Genomic DNA, 21180 nt, shown 5'->3' on the forward strand with positions numbered 1-21180 from the left:
AGATCTCATTGGTCGAAATCAGTCACGTGCTCTATCCAATCACGAGTGAGCCGGGAGGTACAATCCGAACATGTGCCAGAAGGAAGACCCCAAATATCTGGTGACCAGCAACAATGCTCATCGCATCAGAAACGCTCCCTGGAGTCTTCTATTGAATTAAAACCATGTATTCCGGCGGGGAGAGGGATTCCAGGAAGGTAGCACCCACATTCCCTTTACCTCAATGCAAAAACCGCTCTTACTTTTCTGGGAGCTCTTAGGCCTGTCACGTTACTTTCAAATAATGACGCATCATTTGGAGTTTCTTGTTTTTCATGGACTGTTGCAAACGCTTTCTCCGTGGCTACCGGTGTTCCCAGATTAATGCCGCTGAGCTGATCCATCATGCGTCAGGGACGGGCTCACTTGTCCAGGGGCACGTTTACAATGGCTTCCGGGGCGGCACTCTGAGAACTAGCAGCTTCTATAAACGTCTCTGTGCCATATGTCCTTTTTTCCTTCCCTGAATGACTTCCTAAGGTAAAACTTCCCTGGTGTGGGGTTATACAGCTGCAGAATGTGAACATTTTTATGGCTCTTGTTAAGTCTGTCCTAGTCACCCGGGGGAGCATTCTTACAGGTAACTGCTGCTTAGGCCTTGGCATTGAAGGCAGGTCAGTGGTGAAGTTATAATTATATTCATTTGCCTTCCCAGGCACCTCGGCTACCGAGCCTGGTGACAACAGGAGGCAATGCGTTGCGGGGGACTAAGTACGTGAACTTTTTGGATTGCTTCTCTCTCCTCTTTCCCGCATTCCCACGATCATTTTTAAATTTCTACAAATCTGGACTTTGTGTCTCAGGCTAAGCCACCTGTTAGTAAGTAAAGTCTTGGCTTGGTGTAAAAATGTTCTGACCCAGCGGTGCCCTGCTTAGCAATATGCAATTTGTGAATTTTAGACAGACAGGTGAGGGATGACAGTTTACTCTTTTCCAAAATGGTTTCTAAATCACTTACTAGTTCTGCGGTCGATGGGGCCCTGCCATGTTTGTCTACAGATCACTGATGACCAGTGGTGGGGTGGGAGAGCACCCAAGGACAAGGCAGGCTGAAGCTGGGGGATCAAGTACCCATTACCGGTATATTAGGAACAAAGACAAAGCATAAAGAACCCTGGTGGAGGGGATCTAAAGAGGAGAGGGCTGGTCCCTTTATGATGAAGCCCGGTGACCGCGTGAAGCTACGATATGCTCATTACAGTGCTGGGTAAATACTGTTTATGCCTGAAAGTAATCATATTTGTCAAGCAATCCAGGAACTGAAGAAAGACTCAGGCTGTTTATGTTTAACTGCCCCCTTGGCTGCTGACAATAAACATCGCAAATGAGGAGAAAATTGCGATAAACTATCTTTTCTGCTCATCTCTGGCCCTCTGTGATGAAAGGGGACAAATTTAGACCACAACCCCATCAACAGCTTTATAATTAATCTCACTTTTCAATAACAGCATCTATACCCTCTGCTGGGCCTGGAGGCTCCTGCTGCTTTGGGGGGCTCTGGGTAATGAAGGCACAGAGCCTTCATTATCCTTTCTGGGCTGAGTCACAGCCCAGAAATACATCTAAATTTGCAGTGAGTCACAGGGAAGACTAAGAAGTGGGTTTCTGAAATGAAAACACTGTGTTTGGGGCAGGCGCGGTGTGCATTCAGGGGAACAATGGCTGAGTCTGCCATTGTGCCTGAATGTGGGCTGCTTTTAAGACACCCCATTTAAAGAGTGTCACCATGTTCAATAGAGATAATGAAAACTTGAAGGAATCCTATCAGGCAGGCTAATGGAGTCTGAGAAGCAGGTTGGGAAACAGCAAAAATGTGCCAGAATGTTTATGGAAACACTGAGCATGGGGAGGGCATCTTCGAGGGCCTCAGGGACAATCCCCAAGTGACGCAGGGTGTTAAAATGCACCCCCAAGGGGACTCCCCTGCAGGAGGGCAGCACTTCCTGAGCTCTCCTCTAGGGAGTGAAGTCCCCGGAGCTTGGTGAGGAAGGAAGATGGGGGTGAGAGTGTGGCTTGGTGTGTGTGTCCTCGTGGGGAGGGGGGATGCGGGACTTTGCTGCAGGCCAGGCTCCTGCTGGCCAATCAAGAGTCAGCTCATTTGATCTCTTGTGCAGCGCCCTTGGAAACAGATCCCATTTCCACCCACCCAATCTCTTTTGTTGACATATGCAAATGGGACTCAGTGAACACAGCATTTGTTTCTGGACTCAAGAGTCAGAGCATTCAAGTGGGACTGAGAAGGGGAACTCAGTTTTTTGTGCCTTCTTGAACAGCAGGACTCTGGGGGGCGGGCGATCATTCAAATTTTATTGTCAGAATTCTAAAGAGGGGAAATTAACTCAAGGGGCAGGCCCCTTGCTGTTGTCTCACTAATGGTGGTTCTGGATAACCTGCTTTTCTGTGCTTAAAAAAATGGGGGGTATTTGGCCTGAGATGAATATTTTTATTGGGGTTAAAAGCCTAAATAATCACAAACCATTTTACTAGCAATCAAGTCTTAACATCACTTCTCCGTTAACGACCAAATGCAGCAGGCTAATGCCCTGAATCTTTTAATACCTAAGAGGATACTTTAGATCCCAAAGATGTAAGACAAGGGTCATCAATGGCGTCCCACCCCAGAGGGAAAGCCAAAGGTCTGTGATGGCTTTCATACTCTTAAGACCTGGGCTTCCCTTCCCTCGCAGACCTCAGTTCCCACTCCCTCTCTAGGCTACTTTGCTCTGGACACACTGGTGGTTTCCTGTCCTTTTTTTAAAACACGGCCACACACTTCCACCCCAGGGCCTTTGCACTTGCTGTTTCTGTCTCCTGGAATGCTTTTACTGCACATATGCACATGGGCATTCTCTTACTTTTTTCTGGTCCTCACTTTAGCTACACATGAGGCCCTCCTTGGCCGTCAATAAAATTTCCATCTCCTCCAGCACTACATCTTCTTTTCCTGCTTTGTTACTTTTCCTCTTAGCTTGTCACTATTCTGTATTTTCCTTATTTAGCTCGTCTACTGTCTCTAGACTGGGAGCCTCATGAAGGCAACAGTTCTTGTCTGTTCTGCTTATAGTGATAACCATGCACACAGTACACATTCAAGTATATGCTGAATGAATCCACAAATGAGTCAATGGATGTCGAATGCCAGAAAGGGTGATTCCCCCCACCCCCTAGCCTCATCCCAAGGAGCAAAGATTCAAAGATTTCCTTGGGCGTAGCTCAGCTGCCCACCACGGGCATTTCTTTCTGTTTTCTCTAAGGCTTTTGGCTACGGAAGGTCAGACTCCTGGACATCAGGACTTGAGTGCTGGGAATTATAAAAAGCTGCCCAGGGCAGAGTTGTTTTTAGGTAAAACGACAGAGATCTGGTGGATAGATGCTCACCCGACCTGCTTCCCCTCGCTGAGCTCACAGGTACACACATTCTGCTTCCCAGCCCTTTGGGTCTCAGTGAGGGCCATGCAGCCAGCAGGCTGCAGGAGGGACAGAGGTGCACCACGCCTCCAGGCCTGGCCCCCGAAACATTCTGTGCAACTTCCCTTCTGTCTTCACTGGCCAGTTGAGTAAGGAGGGGGTCACTGAAGGAATGTGAGCCCCTAAAAGACGGCAGGGCCAGTGAATGAAAGAAGCCTGCCCTCGAATGACCATGTGGACAACGTAAGATAAATCCGTGTCGTGTGTTAGACTGTGGAGACTTGGGGTTGCTCGTTAACGTGGCTGGTGCGATTTGCCCCGACGACGCAGATATTAAGGCCATATATTAAAGAGCGCCAGCCTAGGCAGTAATCCCCCCGCTTATCTGACCTACGCGGCCTCCCTCAGAGAAACCTAATCTGTCTTTTTTGTAACTGGAGGTTCAGCCTCCATGGATTTTTGTGAAAATGACAATGAACTGCCGAGAGTTAGTTACGGAGAGATGGGAAGGAGCTATTAAAACTATTCTTCAAGTTTTACTGTCTTCTTCCTCTGATAACAATCGCGATGGTACACAGTGGGCAGCTGCTGGGGTAATGTGTGCACACAAACGTGCAGGGACCCATAACCTAACCCGGTGTTGAGATTCTGAAAACCTACAGAGGCCACTGTCATCCTCCACGGGGCTTTTGTGTACAATATGAAAGCTACGTTGTCTGGGCCCCAGGTTGCAGCTTTCAGTGTGGGGTTTTTATGACCAGGAGACGACTGCTGTGCCTACTGAATATAACCCCCTTTCAAGGGGGGGGGGTGGGGTGGGGGTGGATTTCTCCCTCTTTCACCTGGGTTGGGGAAGTCGGACCAGCAGCAGCCAGGTCCTACCATGGCCCGAACCGAGCTGAAAGACTCCCATTATCCAGCAATAAACAAGCATGAAAACGTAGCAACCCGTTACCTGCCCAGCTAGCATTTCATATAATAGGACGCCATAGGCCCACCAGTCCACGGATTTCCCATACGGCTGATAAGCGATTATCTGTGGGAAAACACAAACATCGATTACAATTATTGGCGATCAAAAAGCCTGTGTTAGAACAGATACGTCAAGCACGTAGAGCTTTCTGCACTAAGCGGGGAGGGCCCTGCAAATCAGACACACCAGGAACCACCACCCAGGAATTCACTGCCCAAAACCTGTTCGGGAACAGCAACTCTGAATCCACCCGGAGAAACTACACAGCACTGTCTGAAGGTTTAATTATCCTCATTGGTGAAAAATATTTGGACAGTGAGGTGGATTTAATTTTCGGAAAAAGCCAGACGCCATTCAGACCCAGGGTCTGGTAAATAAGATAATCAAGCTATGTAACAGAATTTTGCTAAAAGTCACAAAGATGATGGCGGTGATAACATATCTGAAGTTTTTCACAACATTTTTAAAGAGATACAAAATGATCAAATGTAATATTTGAACCTTGTCTGAATCTTAATTCAAACCAAACCAACTGTAAGAAAAAATCAGGAACACTGAAACATGGTCTTGATGATATTAAGAAATTATCACTAATTTTGTTAGGTGGGAAAATGGTATGATGATTAGTTAAAAAGGGTCCTTTGTTTGTACATGTGTATACATACATATATATATATATACACACACACACACACACACACACACATATATATATATATATATATATATATATATATATGTATATACCACATCTTCTTTATACATTCATCAGCTGATGGACATTTGGGCTCTTTCCATAGTTTGGCTATTGTTGATAGTATACAATGGAATATTACTTGGTGATCACAAAGAATGAAATCTTGCCATTTACAACAACGTGGATGGAACTAGAGTGTATTATGCTAAGCGAAATAAGTCAGAGATAAATATATGATTTCACTCATATGTGGAATTTAAGAAACAAAACAGGGGGCGCCTGGGTGGCTCAGTTGGTTATGCACCTGACTTCGGCTCAGGTCATGATCTCATGGTTCCTGGGTTCAAACCTCACATCGGGCTCTGTGCTGACAGCTCGGAGCCTGGAGCCTGCTTCGGATTCTGTGTCTCCCTCTCTCTCTGCCCCTCCCCCACCATGCTCTGTTTCTCTGTCTCTCAAAAATGAATAACCATTAAAAAAAAAAAAAAAAGAAACAGATGAACATAGGGGGAGGGAAGGAAAAATAAGATGAAAACAAGGAAAATAAAAGATAAAAATAAGATAAATAAAAATAAAACAAGAGAGGGAGCCAAATTATAAGAGATTCTTAAATACGGAGAAAAAAAACCCCTGAGGGTTGCTGGAGGGGAGGTGGGTGGGGTCGCGGGCATTAATAAGGGCACTTGTTGGGATGACAGGGTGTTGCATGTAAGTGATGAATTACTAAATTTTACTCCTGAAACCATTATTACGCTCTACGTGAACTAACTTGGATTTAAATAAAAAATTTTTTAAAAAGATTAACTCAAAAGAAGTGTCCTTTTTGGTTAGAAATGTATTTATGAGTGAAATGCACGAGAGATGAAATATTTATGGGTGAAATGACATGATACCTTAGATTTGTTTTACTTTTTAATTTTTTAATGTTTACTTATTTTTGACAGAGAGAGAGAGAGAGAGAGAGACAGAGCGCGAGCGGGTCAGGGGCAGAGAGAGAGGGAGACACAGAATCCGAAGCAGGTTCCAGGCTCTGAGCTGTCAGCACAGAGCCCGAAGGGGGGCTCGAACTCACAGAGTGTGAGATCATGACCTGAGCCGAAGTCAGGTGCATAACCCACTGAGCCACCCAGGTGCCCCAGATTTGTTTTAAAGACTTAAGCAAGATAAGTGGAAAAGGATCAGAGTAGATGAAATGAGATGCCCAAAATGCAGGCAGCTGGTGAGGAGCGGGGTGATAGCTCGCAGAGACCTGTCCCCCAACTGCTCCCTCCGTCTTTGTGGCTCTCAGAAGTACGAGAATAATCCCACGACCTGCCCTCATGGAAGAGGGTAACACTGATTTGAATTTCTAGCTCACAGGCTATTAAAACACTGGTATAGTTAGCTAAGGCACACAATCCCTGCCCCCTCCCTCCACCATGGATCACGCCCCAGGATTCCAGGTGAAGACGTCCCAACAGGTACTCGGCAAGACCATTCTGCCATTTTGCATACGCATTTGACTTTGAAACGTTCCAGGCTATTTTTTTTTAATGGCCCATGATGCCTAATGAAATGTCCTGGGACATAAACAAACCTTCCGCGTGTTTCTTCCTGTCCATGTCTTTAATGTATTACCAATATTTCTCCCTGTAGAACGAGAAATACAAGCTCTTGTGGCTTGCCTCAGTGTGGGCGGCAACCGCGGGATACACGCTTGGATCTGGCACCTTTAGAGCTCATTTCCTTGACAAGAAAATGATAACCAGAGGAACCTATGAGGGGGCCTTCTTTTCTTTTTTAAACTCCATTTGTTCTTTTTTCAAAACTTGGAAATTGCACGCATACAGGGTATAAAAAGCCCTACTAAAATGAGCTGCCACGCGTTACCTGATGACGGACATTGACGCCTGTCATTCTGGTTCCAAGACAGGAAATAACTGGATCAAAGCTTGTCTTGACCAAGTAGAACAACAAGAGAAATGCTCTTTGGGAGAGCAAAGACATACATTTGCTAAGCACCTCCTATGTATCAGATGCTCTAGGAACACTCTGGCGAACCCAATGCGGCAGAAATGATATTCTTCCCGTTTTATAGGTGAGAAAGCTGATGTGGCCAAAAGTTTAAGAGACCTGCCCAAAGCCAATCAGTTCGTAAGTGGTGCCCTGAATATTGACATTTTGTTTTAAAAATACAGTTTATGGCTTTCAAATATATGTAATCACGCATACTGAGAGCACATAAAATATTAATCAAAGGGCTTCAAGGATTAAAGAGGTTTAAAATCACCGTTTTAGTAGCTGTACCTCTAACATTTCAAAAGCACTTGAATAAAATTTGTTCTTGCAACTGTATGAAAACCAGTCCCGGAAATCTATTTTCATGAATCAGTGTTTTCGTTACTCTGTTTCTAACACAGGCAGAGCGGAGGCACCGTGTTGCTGTGGGAATTAATCAAGCTGCAGAATGGTGGGGGCTGAGTGAGGGAGGTCACGCCGTATTTCATATCCTCTCGTCTACAAATATCTGAGCAATGTGACCAACCAGACTCCTCTCCTGGGTGGCAGCAAATGCCACCTGAGTTTGGAAAGCTGTCAGAGGTCATGGGTACGCAAACCCTGTTTTTGGCCAGAATGATTCACAAATTCTGAAAGCCAGGCCCCTGAAGGGTTTTGTTTGGTTTTGTGTCTTGCCTCTTATTATCAACTTTGGTTCCACTTGCTTTTTATTTTGTTTCCACAGCATTAAACTCTCATGACTCCTGCTGACAACACCCTCTCCTTCCTCCAAGGCTTACCAAAGCAGAACGTCAAGTGCCAGTGGCTCGTTTTTCTCGGTGATAGCACTTGGCAGTCTCTGGAGCCCGCCAGCTCCGCAACTGGGGCCAAGATGACAAAGTCATGCTGAATACTGCAGCGCCTTCAGCTGTAATAGCAGGCTGGGATTTGGAACTCGGCGGGAATTCTTCTTGGGGCAGCTCACAGTGTGTCAGCCCTGACTTGTGCGCTCGATGAGACGGGAAGGTCCGGAGAGCTAAGTTACAAGGTACAGTGGTCCAACCTTACCGTCGCAAATTCATTTTTATTTTATTTTTTTAAGGTTTATTTTTTTAATGTTTATTTTTGAGAGAGGGGGAGAGAGAGAAAGAGAGAGAGAATGAGCAGGGGAGGGGCAGAGAGAGAGGGAGACACAAATCCGAAGCAGGCTCCAGCCTTCGAGCTGTCAGCACAGAGCCCGACGCGGGGCTTGAACTCACGGACCGCGAGATCGTGACCTGAGCCGAAGTCGGACGCTTAACTGACTGAGCCACCCAGGCGCCCTGCAAATTCATTTGTAGAATGAAACATGCTTTTCCCCTCAATGATGAGCTGCTATTAATAAATACCTCCGATCATCCAAAATCTCACTGCCAAAGGGAAATGGTGTTAGGGAGCCCCATTTGGAGATAAACATTTAGATACACATGATGTAGGATGTTGGCTGCCCTGCCCGTGAGCTGTCTACACCTGTGCTGTGTGGTACAGTAGCCATTAGCCACAGCGGCTCCTGAGCATTTGAAACGCGGCTTAGTGCAAACTCTAGGTGCAAAATACACACCAGATTCCGAAGACTTGGGACCAAAACCGTAAAATATCTCATTAGTATTTTGGAGATATTGTGTTAAATAAAATATGCCAGACTTAATTTCACCTGCTTCTTTTTTCACTTTTAAAACTGCGGTTGCTAGGGGGCGCCTCGCTGGCTCAGTCAGTAGAGCATGGGCCTCTTGATCTTGGGGTCGTGAGTTTGAGCCCCATATTGGGTGTAGAGATTACTTACTTACATCTATCTATCTATCTATCTATCTATCTATCTATCTATCTATCTATCTATCTATCTTTAGAAAAAACAAACCAAGAATATGGCTGCTACATGCAGCTTGGCCTGCATTTTATTTCTACTGGATGATGCTGGTCTACACCCCCTCACAGGCTCCTGCAACCCACTCTAATTCCTGGGCTCTTATTGGCCCAGGGAGTCAGCTTTGGGTTGAGCACCAGGCTCAGAGACCACAGAATGGACGGTGAGGCTCTCTTGTTTCTGTCCCCACTGGGGATGGGAGCAGGTGTCTCTGGGATGTGTGGGCCAATGGAGGCTTGCGGCCAAGCCCTGCAGGGGGGCGGGGGAGGGGGGGCTGAGATGGCAATTTGGTTCCCACAGCAGAGAACCTCACAAAAGAGAGGCTGACTTGGCAGATCTCCCTTCGGTACATGGAGGGTGGCCTTTAGCTTCAAAGACGGACCCCCGACAGGGCCACTGTCATTCAGCTTTACTGCTATTTGTCATTACGATCATTTTCCTTACACTTACATGAGCCAATTGCCTGGGGGAGATGTCAGGATGTTTCAAATGGCTGCCTGTCTTGTAAAAGTAAGATATGAATGAGCTTTCTTCCAGGCCGGGCACAGGACCAGGAATGAGGGGGGCAGGGAGGAGGGGAGGAGCGGGGGGGCGGCTTCTCATCTCTGACCAGGCCAAAGGCCACAGTTGCTGGAAGGACATTGCTCGGAAACCACCCACCTTCCACCCTCTGCCAGGGCTGCGTACTCAAAGGCCTCTCAAAGAGGAGGGGGGGCTTCAGAAGCTTTTGGGGGGGCAGCATGGTGAGGTTCCCGATGCTGCTGGCAATAGCACCCAAGACTGTAGGCAACGTCACCATCGTGGTGCTCGCTGTGCGCCAGGCTCCTTAGTCCGTTAGCGCGTTTAGCCCTTGTGAGACTTTTAGGAGACTTTTCCTCACCATTTCAAAGGTGAGGAAGTGAGGTTAAGGAGCTTGCCCAAGGATAGACGATACACAGCAAGTAAGCCGCAGAGCCAGGGTTTGAACTCTGGTTCTCCAGACTCGGCATCCACACGTCTGACCTTTTTTCCAAACTGAAGATCAGCCCATGACCCAGTGTGGTTCCCTGGACGGCTATGGCGGGAACTGACCCATAAAGGGGTTCAAATGCTGAACAGGGTCACGGCTGCCAAGATGGCCATTTGGCTCAGGATCTCTCGCCCTGGAGGCCTGGTCTTAACGGGACCCATGAGATAGCCATGTGTGTGAAGAGTCACTCTCCTGTTCCTGATTGTACCCTGACTGGACTTGACTCCTCATTTTCACACCGTGTTTACTCGCCAACCCTCCCGAACCCGCTCTGATCAGCGGCCTGACCACAGAAGGCTCTCTCCAGGCTGCCATTATAAAATAGCACTGGCCTTTATGCATAAAACATGCCTGAGGCCTTTTACCGCCTCAGGGCAACAAAAAAGATCTCTTCCTCTTATTAAAAAATAAAAATATTTCAGGGGTGTCTGGGTGGCTCCATTCATTGAGCGTCTGACTCTTGGTTTGGGCTCAGATCACGATCTCACAGTTTGTGGGGTGGAGCCCCGTGTCAGGCTCTGCACTGAGAGCACAGAGCCCGCTTGGGATTCTCTCTCTGCCCCTCCCTTGCCTTGTATGCTCTCTCTCTCAAAATAAATAAACAAACGTTAAAAAAATAAAAATATTTTAATTTTTTAAATATTTATTTATTTGAGAGAGAGAGAGAGAGAGAGAGAGAGAGAGAGCGCGTGCACGCATGCATGAGTGGGGGAGAGAAAGAGGGAGGGAGACACAGAATCCAAAGCAGGGTCCAGGCTCTGAGCTGTCAATACAGAGCCTGATGTGGGGACTGAACTCCCGAACTGTGAGATCATGACCTGAGCCAAAGTTGGACACCCGACTGACTGAGCCACTCAGGCACCCCTAAAAATATTTTGATGAAAAAATTATGGTTGTTTCGAAAAACATCGTAAGTTCCCAAGGGCAGATCATGGAACACAAGAGGCCCTCTTTATGTACATGGTGGAAAACAGCAACGTGTCAAAACAGTCGGGGGAAAAAAGATCAGCTGGAGTGTCTTCTGGGTGTTCTGTCCCGACAGCTGGGACCGTGAGTTCCTGAACCGTCTCCTCCACTCCCTCCTCTGGGGCCCACAGACCCAGGCCACGCCTCTCCTGGAGCCTTGGCCACGTCTTGCTGAGACTGCTTCTCTGCCCCCACTCAACCCCTAGAGGCCTCCCCAGCAGGGGCCGGGCTGCCCTCCTGCGCAATGGGACCCCGCCCAGCATCACGAAACCACCCCGAAGCTTGTGCTGGAGAAACAAGTAGATCTAATCCAAGCCCAAACTGTGGGCACCACTGACCTTTTAAGCGCAAAATCCAAAGTGCCTGTAGGGGTGCTGGGTTGCTAAGGCTGCAGGGAGCCTTTGAGGTGCTTTGCAAAAGTGTCCTCAGGGTTCTGAAAAGGAACCTGAGGTTCGGAGTAGCTAAGTGGCTTGCTTGAAGGTCACTGGGCTGGTTAGCGACACTGTCTCCTGACTGTGTCCCCTTCCTACAGCACCAGGCTTGGGCCGAGCATGAGAGATAGAAAAGCTTCATGGTGAGTGAGGGTGAGGCAGCCGTTCCCCGCCCCTGCCCCCCACTGCCAGCCAAGAGGCTTCCCAGTCAAACACCTTCTGGGAGGCACGTCCAAGCCCAGACTGCCAACAGCACTGCACAGGAAGCACACCGTGAGGAGAACGCTCTGAACCTGACTTCTGGGGACCAGCTCTGCCATGTGGGAGCTGTGTGACCTTGAACAAGTTGCTTAGCCTCTCTGAGTTTCCATTGCCTCAGCTGTGATATTGGAAATCGGGCACCTACCGGGTCAGAACGCGGTAGGGGATAAAACGGCCTTTTGTATAATAAACTGTGTTTACTGCAGGTGAGTTGAATGTATTATATGGCTCCATAATGCCTAACATTGGAAATAAGAAACGGCTCCCGGGTATGGCAGGCAGGCGAAAATGAAATCAAGGCAATAAACGGAACCCGGCTCACAGGAGGACAAAGGAAACATTCTGCTATCAGAGATTATACGCGTACTATGCATTAAACACCCCGAAATGATTGCTGGCACCTGGCAATTCTCATCAACACCGAACCTTCCATTCACTCTATCTGCAAATATTAGCTTCCTATGTACTGGACGTTGCTCTAGGCATGGGGTACATAAACAAATAAAACAGATTTTAAAAGCCCCTTCTTGTGCAATTAAATTAATTTTTACCAGGGCAGCAAAACTTCAGGTTTCTCTTTTTCTCATTCACAGACCCTCCCCACTTCCTCCTTCCCTCACTTGCGCTGTTTATGGCTAATTGCACGTTTCTTTGGACTGGGCACTCTGCTGGGCACAGGGATTAGGACTCGAACTAGGGAGACACAGACACGAAAATGGGTAGGTAACACTAAAATGTAATACCTTACATCAGGGATCTTAGCACATCGCGTGACAAATACCTGCTATGTTTGAAATATTTGGACAAAATGCATTATATAAGTATAAAGAGAATTGCCACAAGATGAAAATGGCATGTCTGGAGTCTAAAGCATATACTTTCTATTTAGACAGAAACTGTGGCTCCATCTAGGATTGGAGAGAACAGAAAATGACTTCTCGAATGACAACAAAGGTGCTTTACAATCTATTCATAGTACCCACCTCTTCTCCATCCCTGATGGCTCACTTTATGGGAACAGAGAGTGAACAGCAGGACAACTGAAGTCCTGCTCCCCCAAAAGGTCGTAAGAGGAACACCTGGCACTAAAATGCTTTGTAACGATTAACACTGGCTTTAAAGAGCATCTCCTACAAAAGGGATAAAGGAAGGAAGGAAGGAAGGAAGGAAGGAAGGAAGGAAGGAAGGAAGGAAGGAAGGAAGGAAGGAGGGAGGGAGAAGCAAAGCCTGGAGGGAGACCAAGCCTGGTGATTACAGACCTCCTTTCCAGGTCTATCCCTGACTTTCATTTAGCAGAGAAAGACCAGAAGCTATATATCTTTTAATAAAATTAAAAAAAAATTTTTTTTAATGTTTATTTATTTTTGAGAGAGAGACAGAGCGTGAGAGGTGGAGGGGCAGAGCGAGAGAAGGAGACACAGAATCCGAAGCAGGCTCCAGGCTCTGAGCTGTCAGCACAGAGCCCAATGTGGGGCTCGAACTCACGGACTGTGAGATCATAACCTGAGCTGAAGTTGGAGGTTTAACCGACTGAGCCACCCAGGTGCCCCATTAATTAATAAAAATTTTTAAAGTTTTAAAATTAATGGGGCGTCTGGGTGGCTCAGTCGGTTAAGTATCCAACTTTGGTTCAGGTCATGATCTTATGGTTTGTGAGTTTGAGCCCTGTGTCGGGCTCCGTGCTGACAGCTCAGAGCCTGGAGTCTGCTTCAGATTCTGTGTCTCCCTCTCTGACCCTCCCCTGCTCGTGCTCTCTCTCTCAAAAATAAATAAGCATTAAAGGTTTTAAATTATATTTTTAATGTTTATTTATTTTTGAGAGAAAGAGAGAGAGAGAACAAGTGAGCATGGGGGTAGGATAAAGAGAGAGGGAGAGACAGAGAGAATCCCAAGTAGGCTCTGCATTGTCAGCACAGAGCCCGACGCAGGGCTCGAACTCACGAACCATGAGATCATGACCTGAGCCAAAATCAAGAGTTGGATGTTTAACAGACTAAGCCACCCAGGTGCCCCCATTAATACATTTTTAAAAGAAGTTTTAGGGTCACGGCAAAACTGAGCAGACTGCACAGGGTTCCCATATACTCCATCCACACACGTGCAGTCTCCCCCCCCCCCCCCCATGAATAGCCCTCACCAGAGAGGTAGGTTTGTTACAACGGATAAACTACATTGTTGCATTATCCTCATCCAGAGTTTAGCTGGGGTTCACCCTTGGCATTGTGCATTCCACGGGTTTTTGAAAACGGATCGTGACATGTATTGGCCACTGTAGTATTGCACACAATTTCACTGCCCGTGCCATCTGTTCTGCCTCCTTCTCCGCTAACCCATGGCCGCCACTCGTCTTTTATATTGTCTCCATAGCTCTGCCTTTTCCACTGTGTCATAGAGGCAGAATCATACAGCGTGCACCCTTTTCAGATCGGCTTCTTTCACGTAGCGATACTCACTTAAGGTTCCTCCAGGTCTTTTCACGGCTTGACAGTTCATTTCTTTTTAGGGCTGGATAATATTCCATTATGTAGCTGCATCACGGTTCAGTTAGCCGTTCACCCGCTGAGGGGCACCTTGGTTGCCTCCAAGTTTTGGCAATTGTGGATAAAGTGGTTGCAAACCTCCGTGTGCAGGCTTTGTGCGGACATAAGTTACGCGGAAGTCTGCATAAGGTGCACGACTGATGGATTGTATGGTAAAGACTATGTTTAGCTTTGTCAGAAACTGCGGGACTGTCTTCCAAAGTGGCTGGGCCGATTCTGAGGGAGCCGCAAGTAAAATTGTGAACGAAGTGCCCGCCTTTCCAGGCTGCAAAGAAATACCCCTGCACCTGGCATTTCTTTCCCTCTGGGATGTGTGCTACTGAGTTGTGGCAGGTGATCTGTGACCCTTGAGGTAGGCATTCATGCTGAATTAATTACACGTGGGAAAGTGTTCCCGCTTCAAGTCTTTGTGATTCTTCCCAGGAAACGCCAATCTCCTGCTTGGGCTAATCTCTCTCTCTAGCTCCTTGGGAACACGTGCTGGTCACAGAAGAACTCAGCGCGTGACAATGAAACGAGTCTGGGAACACATCTGCCTAACTGACTTGGTCACCTGACCTCTTTCGCACAACGTCTATAATCCCTTGTTATGCCGAAGAAATCAAACACCTCTTTAGACACTCTCCTCCCAACCTGATGTTTTCAAGAACCTTCTCAACAGTGAGAAACATCCTGATACTGACCCTAATAGAGGCCAAACTGGAATCAGAGCTACCCCCGAGCACAGTCCTTAGGCCACGTTGTGCCGAGCACTACTCTTTACCCCTGGGGCAGTTGAGGCACAAGCAAGCTCTGGTGCAGTGACACACAGTGGGAACACAGCAGAGCCCGGACTCAGCCTGGCTCTTGTGTTCCCGCTCTCCTCTGCAAGCAGGAGCTGGCAATGGGACAAGGTCATCTGAGACACTGCCTTTGACCTTGAGACCTTCATTCATTCCTCCTGCCTGTTTTGCTTCGTAAGAGAGACGATGACGTTGACCGTGACTACATAAAATACGTCTTGGTTTATGACATGCTTTACCTGGCCTAAATGCAGGACTCCATACTGGCCCAGGATGGGTCCACCTCTGACATTTGGGGGATGCCAGGGGACACTGGGACAAGAGTGACGGAGGCCCACATACTGAACAAGTGTCTGAATACACATGTTACAAACCAACGGTTACACGTTCTCTCCTACCACCTTGACCAATATGTCTTCCTGTATCGGTCAGCTCAGGCTGCCGGAACAGAATACCACAGACTGACTGCCTCAAATCACATTCGTTTTCTCATAGGTCTGCAGGCTGGACATCCAAGACCAAGGTGCCTGCTGGCACAGTTGCTGTCTCATGGAACCTTCTCTCCTTGGCTACAGCCAGCCTCCTCCTCCAGGTGTCTCACCCAGCCTTTCCTCTGTGAGGGTGTGCTTCTGCTGTCTCCTGGTCTTTCTGTAAGGACATCAGTCCTATCAGCTCAGGGCCCCACTCTGAAGGACCTCATTTAACCTTAACTACATTCTTAAAGGCCCTATATCTCTGCATACAGTCACATGGGGGGTTAGGGAGCAGCCTGGGTTTTGTGGGGACAGAAGTTGGTCCATAATGCTTCTCAACTGCCTGGGGGGCAGGCTGGACCCCTCAGATTCCACCCACTTCTCTTCTTAGTCTTTTGTCACATCTATGAGGACCCTGTGCACCCTGATCTGCACGTCCTAGCTCTGTCCTCCTGTCCCCTGTATACAGCCACCACTGGCCTCTCCATCGTATACAGGAGTCAGGGCAGTGTCCCTAGGAAAAATGGATCTTAGAGAGAGGCCTGTGTAGGTCATGGAAGGGAGTTCCCAGGTCCCCAGGGGCATGTCCCCCAAGCCCTACAGCACCTCTAACCCTATGTGGAGCGCTAAGGCTGGAGGAGGGCCAGGGGAGAACCCTCTAAAGGCGGAGGTGGCAACCTCCAGCCTGCGGGCCAACTCCGGCCTACTCCCGTTTGTGTACGACCTGCCTGTGAACAAATGCAAAATGAAAAAAATGTAAAAAAAAAAAAAAAAAGACCACCAGCCTTTTGGCAAGAACAGCTCAATTTTGCCTCTTGGAAAGCTCAAAGCCTGAAACATTTATCCTCTAGCCCTTAGCAGAAGAAGTCTGCTGATCTCAGCTCTAAAACACAAGGCAGGGACCCCTGGGTCCCTCAGCACCTTTGAGAGATACTCTTTCCAAGTGCTGTATTGAGGAGCTTCCACTGGGCAACACAGAGCTCAACACCAGCTGCCTCCAAAAGCCACAGTGACCCCTCCCATCCCCCCTCAGGGTGACAATGCCACCCCTCCCACCAACAGATAGAATTTATAGCACCTCCCTTAGAATCTGGGCATGCTCTGGGCCTTGCTTTGACTTACAGGATGTGGTTGAAGGGACACAGTTAAGCTCCAGGTGCTGCTTAAGGGAACTTATGGCTTCTGTTTTTGCCCTCTTGGGAACCAGCCACCGTGCTGAGAAGCTCTGGATAAACTACTCAATGGTGACAGATCTCATGGAAAGACAGACGACACAGAGGAGAACCCATGGGGCCGTGGCCAACGGCCAACAGCCCAAGGACAACTTGGATCCTCCAGGGCCACAGAGCCGTGGTAGCCAATGCCCCCAGAAGCAGTGAGGAGTCAGGCCTGCCGAGTCCTGCCTGAGGTTCTGACCCACAGAGTCACAGCATTCACATGGTTGTTGTTCTAAGCCGTGAAGTTTGGGGGCAGTCACACAGCAACGGATAATTGAAACAACTGTCAAATAACAGACCAAAAAAAATGTACGGGGGGCTTCCGCTGAGGCAGCCAGGGCAAAACTCACGTAATCTTCGAAGTCATACTCTGAGGGTGATACTGTGATGATCCCCATTTTACAGATGTCACCCCATGTTCTTAAAAGAGCAGAACTGCAGCCAAGAGTTCACTATACGATGTTGCAGGAAAAGCCACCTGAAATCAAATAGGAAGCTTCCCCTCAGGGGTGGACGGTCTGCATGGGGCCAAAACACAGTAAAAAGGAATCAGTCCAGAATCAAACGTATTGTCACCTGCCTACTAGTCCCCCTCCAAGTGCTTCTCAAACTCAGTCACGGCACCCGTCACCCGTCTCTCTCAGGGCGGTGGACGGGGGTGGCTGGTGCTGGGGAATCAGACAAGATCCAGAGCCTGGTGCCCACGCGGGACCCTCCCTACCTCAGGCCTTCTCTGCTGAACAGGGAGCTGTTCCAAATGTTCACTGTGTATCTGAGCAAAGTAACTACTTGTGCAGTAAAGGAATGACCTAGGAATTAGGAATCAATCCTGTGCCCGTGGGAGCTTTATTAGTTGGAATAAAAGACTCCCGAGAACGGGGAGGTCTCACAGTCTGGTGGTCTTTCTAGAGGCATTTGGTAACAGGGCAGGAAGCGACAGACTGAGGGCGGAACCTGGCCACTGATGGCATTAGGGCAGCCGATCCGCCCTTGATGGCCCAGGGTCCCTGCCCTGCCACTTGCTATCTATGAGGCCTGGGCAGGTCACCTGTCCTCTCCGTGTCTCCTGTCCCTTGTCTGTAAAACTGGGGTAACACCACTCGCCTCAGAGGCCTAGTGTAAGGTTGCAGCAGGACAACAGACATAAGTGCGTAGTACGTAGGAGGGAATGAGTCGGTGTCTGTCATCACTCTCAAGATACGCCCCCCTCCATTGCAAAGTAAGAGGTGAAATAAGATGTCAGAAATCTCTGACCCATTTTTACGGGACTTATTTATTTATTGTTATTAAAAATTTTTTTTAATGTTTATTTTTGAGAGAGAGAGAGAGAGAGAGAGAGAGAGAGAGAGAGAGAGAGGCAGAGCATGAGTGGGGGAGAGGCAGAGAGAGAGGGAGGCCCAGAATGAAGCAGGGTCCAGGCTCCGAGCCGTCGGCACAGAGCCCGAAGCGGGGCTCGAACCCACGAACCATGAGATCGTGACCTGAGCTGAAGTCGGACGCTTACCCGACTGAGCCACCCAGGCGCCCCTGTTTTTACAGGATTTTAACAGCTCCCCGAATGAAAGGCCAATGAATGCAGCCACAGCACATGGGGAACCCCATGAGGGCTCTGCAAACAAGTCTGGGGACTGAGGGCAGCTTCTTTGCAGTGATGGAGTGAGGCACTCGTGGGGTACACCTGAGCCAACCTCTGCAGTCCCCTTCTCCGGGGAGAACAGCCACTATGAGGGGCAGCAGACCGGCCCTGGGTTCAAGCCCAGGTTTGCCCTGAATTGGGGCTGAAGGAAACAATGACCGCATCTCGTTGCACCTTGGGCCCGTCAACTGGAAAACAGAGCCACTGACACCAACCTCGTAGAGCTGACTTAAATAGAAGACAGAATCAGTGAGGTGCTCTGCCTTGGGTCTAGCTAACCCACGAGAAGCTGGCTTATCTCGAGGAAGAACCGGAAGGAAGTCGGGAAGAAGGATGGGGCCCGCAGAGGCCTCGGGGACCACAATGTCACAGAGGGGGCCAAGTGCTCCGGAGAACAGGGCTACGCTGATAAAACCCTGAGGCCAGGTGAACTAAGACACAGAGCTGCAGACAGATGATAACATATGTGAGACAATATAACCAGCCTAATTCCTGGAAAGGATCTGAGGATGGTCACACAATTTAAGAACCACCCAAGGGAAAGCCTGGTCTTGGCTCTTTAAATATTTCTTGGAGGGAAGGCAGCTGCTTCATGTTCTTTTGCAAAGCCGGAGGCATCGGACCGTGACCTTGCACAGAGGGGGCACTGGCCCCCGAAAGCAAGCAAGCCACCCTTCGGCTCGTCATTCTCCTTTAATGAAGCACTTCTCGGCTCGCCGGTGTGGCGTGGGGCCGGGCTCGGAGGCGCCGATCCTGGAGGCGCCCCGGCTGGTGCCGACTGGCTGCTCTCCCTCTCTCACTGCCCCCCTTTCTTCTCTGCTGCGCAAGGCCTAATTTACTGCCTGGCTGCGTGCACCTCGTGAGTTCTTTTCTCATTTAACCATCAGACCCGTTCTAATCTCCATCCCTTCTACAACTCTTTCCCCAAAGGCCAGGACGTGTCTCCTGGGGCGTTGATATTCTGGCACTTTGGGCCATCTGGGGGACCCAGGCTGATGGCCCACCATTTTGGACACTCGGGGGCCCCCAGTGCACCTGCTCTCGTGGGTCGAGGACGTGAGGCACGTGGCTGTCCCTTGCAGCCCGTCTCGTGCCACCAGCATCAGCTCTTGGGAATCACCTTGGGATTCACCTGCTGGCAGCCTTGGGAATCACCTAATGACCTGCCATGGAGTTCCTGACCTCTCAGTGCCACAGCCTCAGCTCTGCTCTGTGGCCGAGCCCCTCCTCCACAGCAGGAACATGGCATGCTGCACCTGCTTTTCCCAGATACACTCCACCCACCAGGTACTGCTCCAGACCCCAGGGCTAGGGGCTCCGCAGCAAACAAAACACAGCGATTCTGCCACGGGGGGCCGGGCGGGCTAGACAGACAGACAGACAGACAGACACAGACACACACACACACACACACACACACACACACACACACACACGAGTCCTGACAGGGTGTATCCGAGGGTGATGAATACCATGGAAGGAGAGCAGGGAGGTGGGCAGGAGTGCTGAATGGGGGCCGGAGGTCTGCAGGTTTAAACAGAGTCACCAGGAAAGACGGCCTCCTGCAGGTGACATCTGAGCTGAGGGGCAGGAGGAAGCCACACGGAAGGGGGAAGGGTATCCCAGGTAGAGGGAACGAGAAGAGTGAAAGCTCTTGGAAGGGTCTGGCGAATTGGAGCGGAAAGGAAGCCAGTACAGCTGGTCTGGGGAGATGGGGTGAGGGGTGGAGGGTGAGGTGAGAGATGATGTTAGGGAGGGAAGGGGCGCAGACAACAAAGGATCTCGGGCCAGCGTGAGGACCTCGGCTTCTTCAAGAGGTCTACTTCAGAGACGAACGCCCCTCCTCAGCCCCCGTGGCAGCGTCCTGCCCTTCTGTCACTCTCCTCCACCCCCCACCCCCAACTGAACCTCGTCCCAACTCTCCTGTTCTCACAGACACTGTTCTCTGGCCTCACTCACCTGTTCCCACTCGGTCACTTCAGGTGGCTCGTGCAGGTGACTGGCCCCGGATGGGCCCCAGCCTGCAGCAATCTCTGTTCCCCTGCACCCAGAGAACTGTGTCTTGCCGGGCAGTTACTGCGTGTGTGTGGGTCACCGGCTGTCCCCACTGAGCGGAGCAGGGCACCTCCTGCCCCCAGGTCCCTGCCTACCTCTCCCGGTGAGGATGACTTCCACATTCTTCCTTCCTCCTGCTTCCTTATCCCATTCCCTCCTGACCTGTGGGATGCTCTCTCCCCACCCCCCACCCCCCTTCCACACACACATACCCTCTATCTTCCTTTTTCCTCGCTCTGAGCATGTTCCCTCTGGTCTAGAAACATGCTCAGCCTTACTGATGCCTCCTTCACCTCACTTCCCTGGGAGTGACCGTCTATCCACCGTCCCCCTGATCACTTATCATACGTTCCCCTAAGTTCCAGCCTGGCGTCTGATGCCCACCCTCCACTCAGCGTCATCTGGCTTCTGCTGCATCATCACCACATGCTCTTAGGGACGGCTGGCTCCCCGTGGCCAGATCCCCTCCCACCCCCACCTCCTTGACCTCTGCCGTCCCTGGCCATCTCTGAGTTCGTGAGCACTTACCTTCCTTAGTGTCTAAGACCCTATGGCTCCCTAGTTCTTCTGCTTCTCTGGATGCCCCTTGGTCTTTTCCCCCCCATTCCTAAAATGTGGCTCCCCCAAATGTGACCCTTGAACCCCTCCAGAACAGGTCACAGCTGGTGGCCCGTTGGCTGAATCTTACCTCTGTCCATTGCTCTTACTTTTTTCTTTTTTGAAGTTTATTTATTTATTTTGAGAGAGAGAAAGCACGAGTCGGGGAGGGGCAGCGAGAGAGGGGGAGAGAGAGAATCCCAAGCAGGCTCTGTG

The 21180-nt window shown here is 49.4% G+C and overlaps 1 protein-coding gene across 2 annotated transcripts in view; it reads right to left on the reverse strand.

Annotated features, from left to right (window-relative positions):
• The window catches only part of PRKCA (protein kinase C alpha), a 401401-nt gene that overhangs the window by 25672 nt on the left and 354549 nt on the right, over positions 1-21180 (reverse strand). For both annotated transcript variants that reach the window (XM_030295703.1, XM_030295704.1), the window contains exon 14: positions 4403-4483. In XM_030295703.1, coding sequence (XP_030151563.1) covers positions 4403-4483 — 81 coding nt within the window. The remainder of the gene's footprint in view (positions 1-4402; positions 4484-21180) is intronic.

The sequence above is a fragment of the Lynx canadensis genome, chromosome E1 (assembly GCF_007474595.2).
Source record: "Lynx canadensis isolate LIC74 chromosome E1, mLynCan4.pri.v2, whole genome shotgun sequence".
In the NCBI taxonomy this organism is placed as follows: domain Eukaryota; kingdom Metazoa; phylum Chordata; class Mammalia; order Carnivora; family Felidae; genus Lynx; species Lynx canadensis.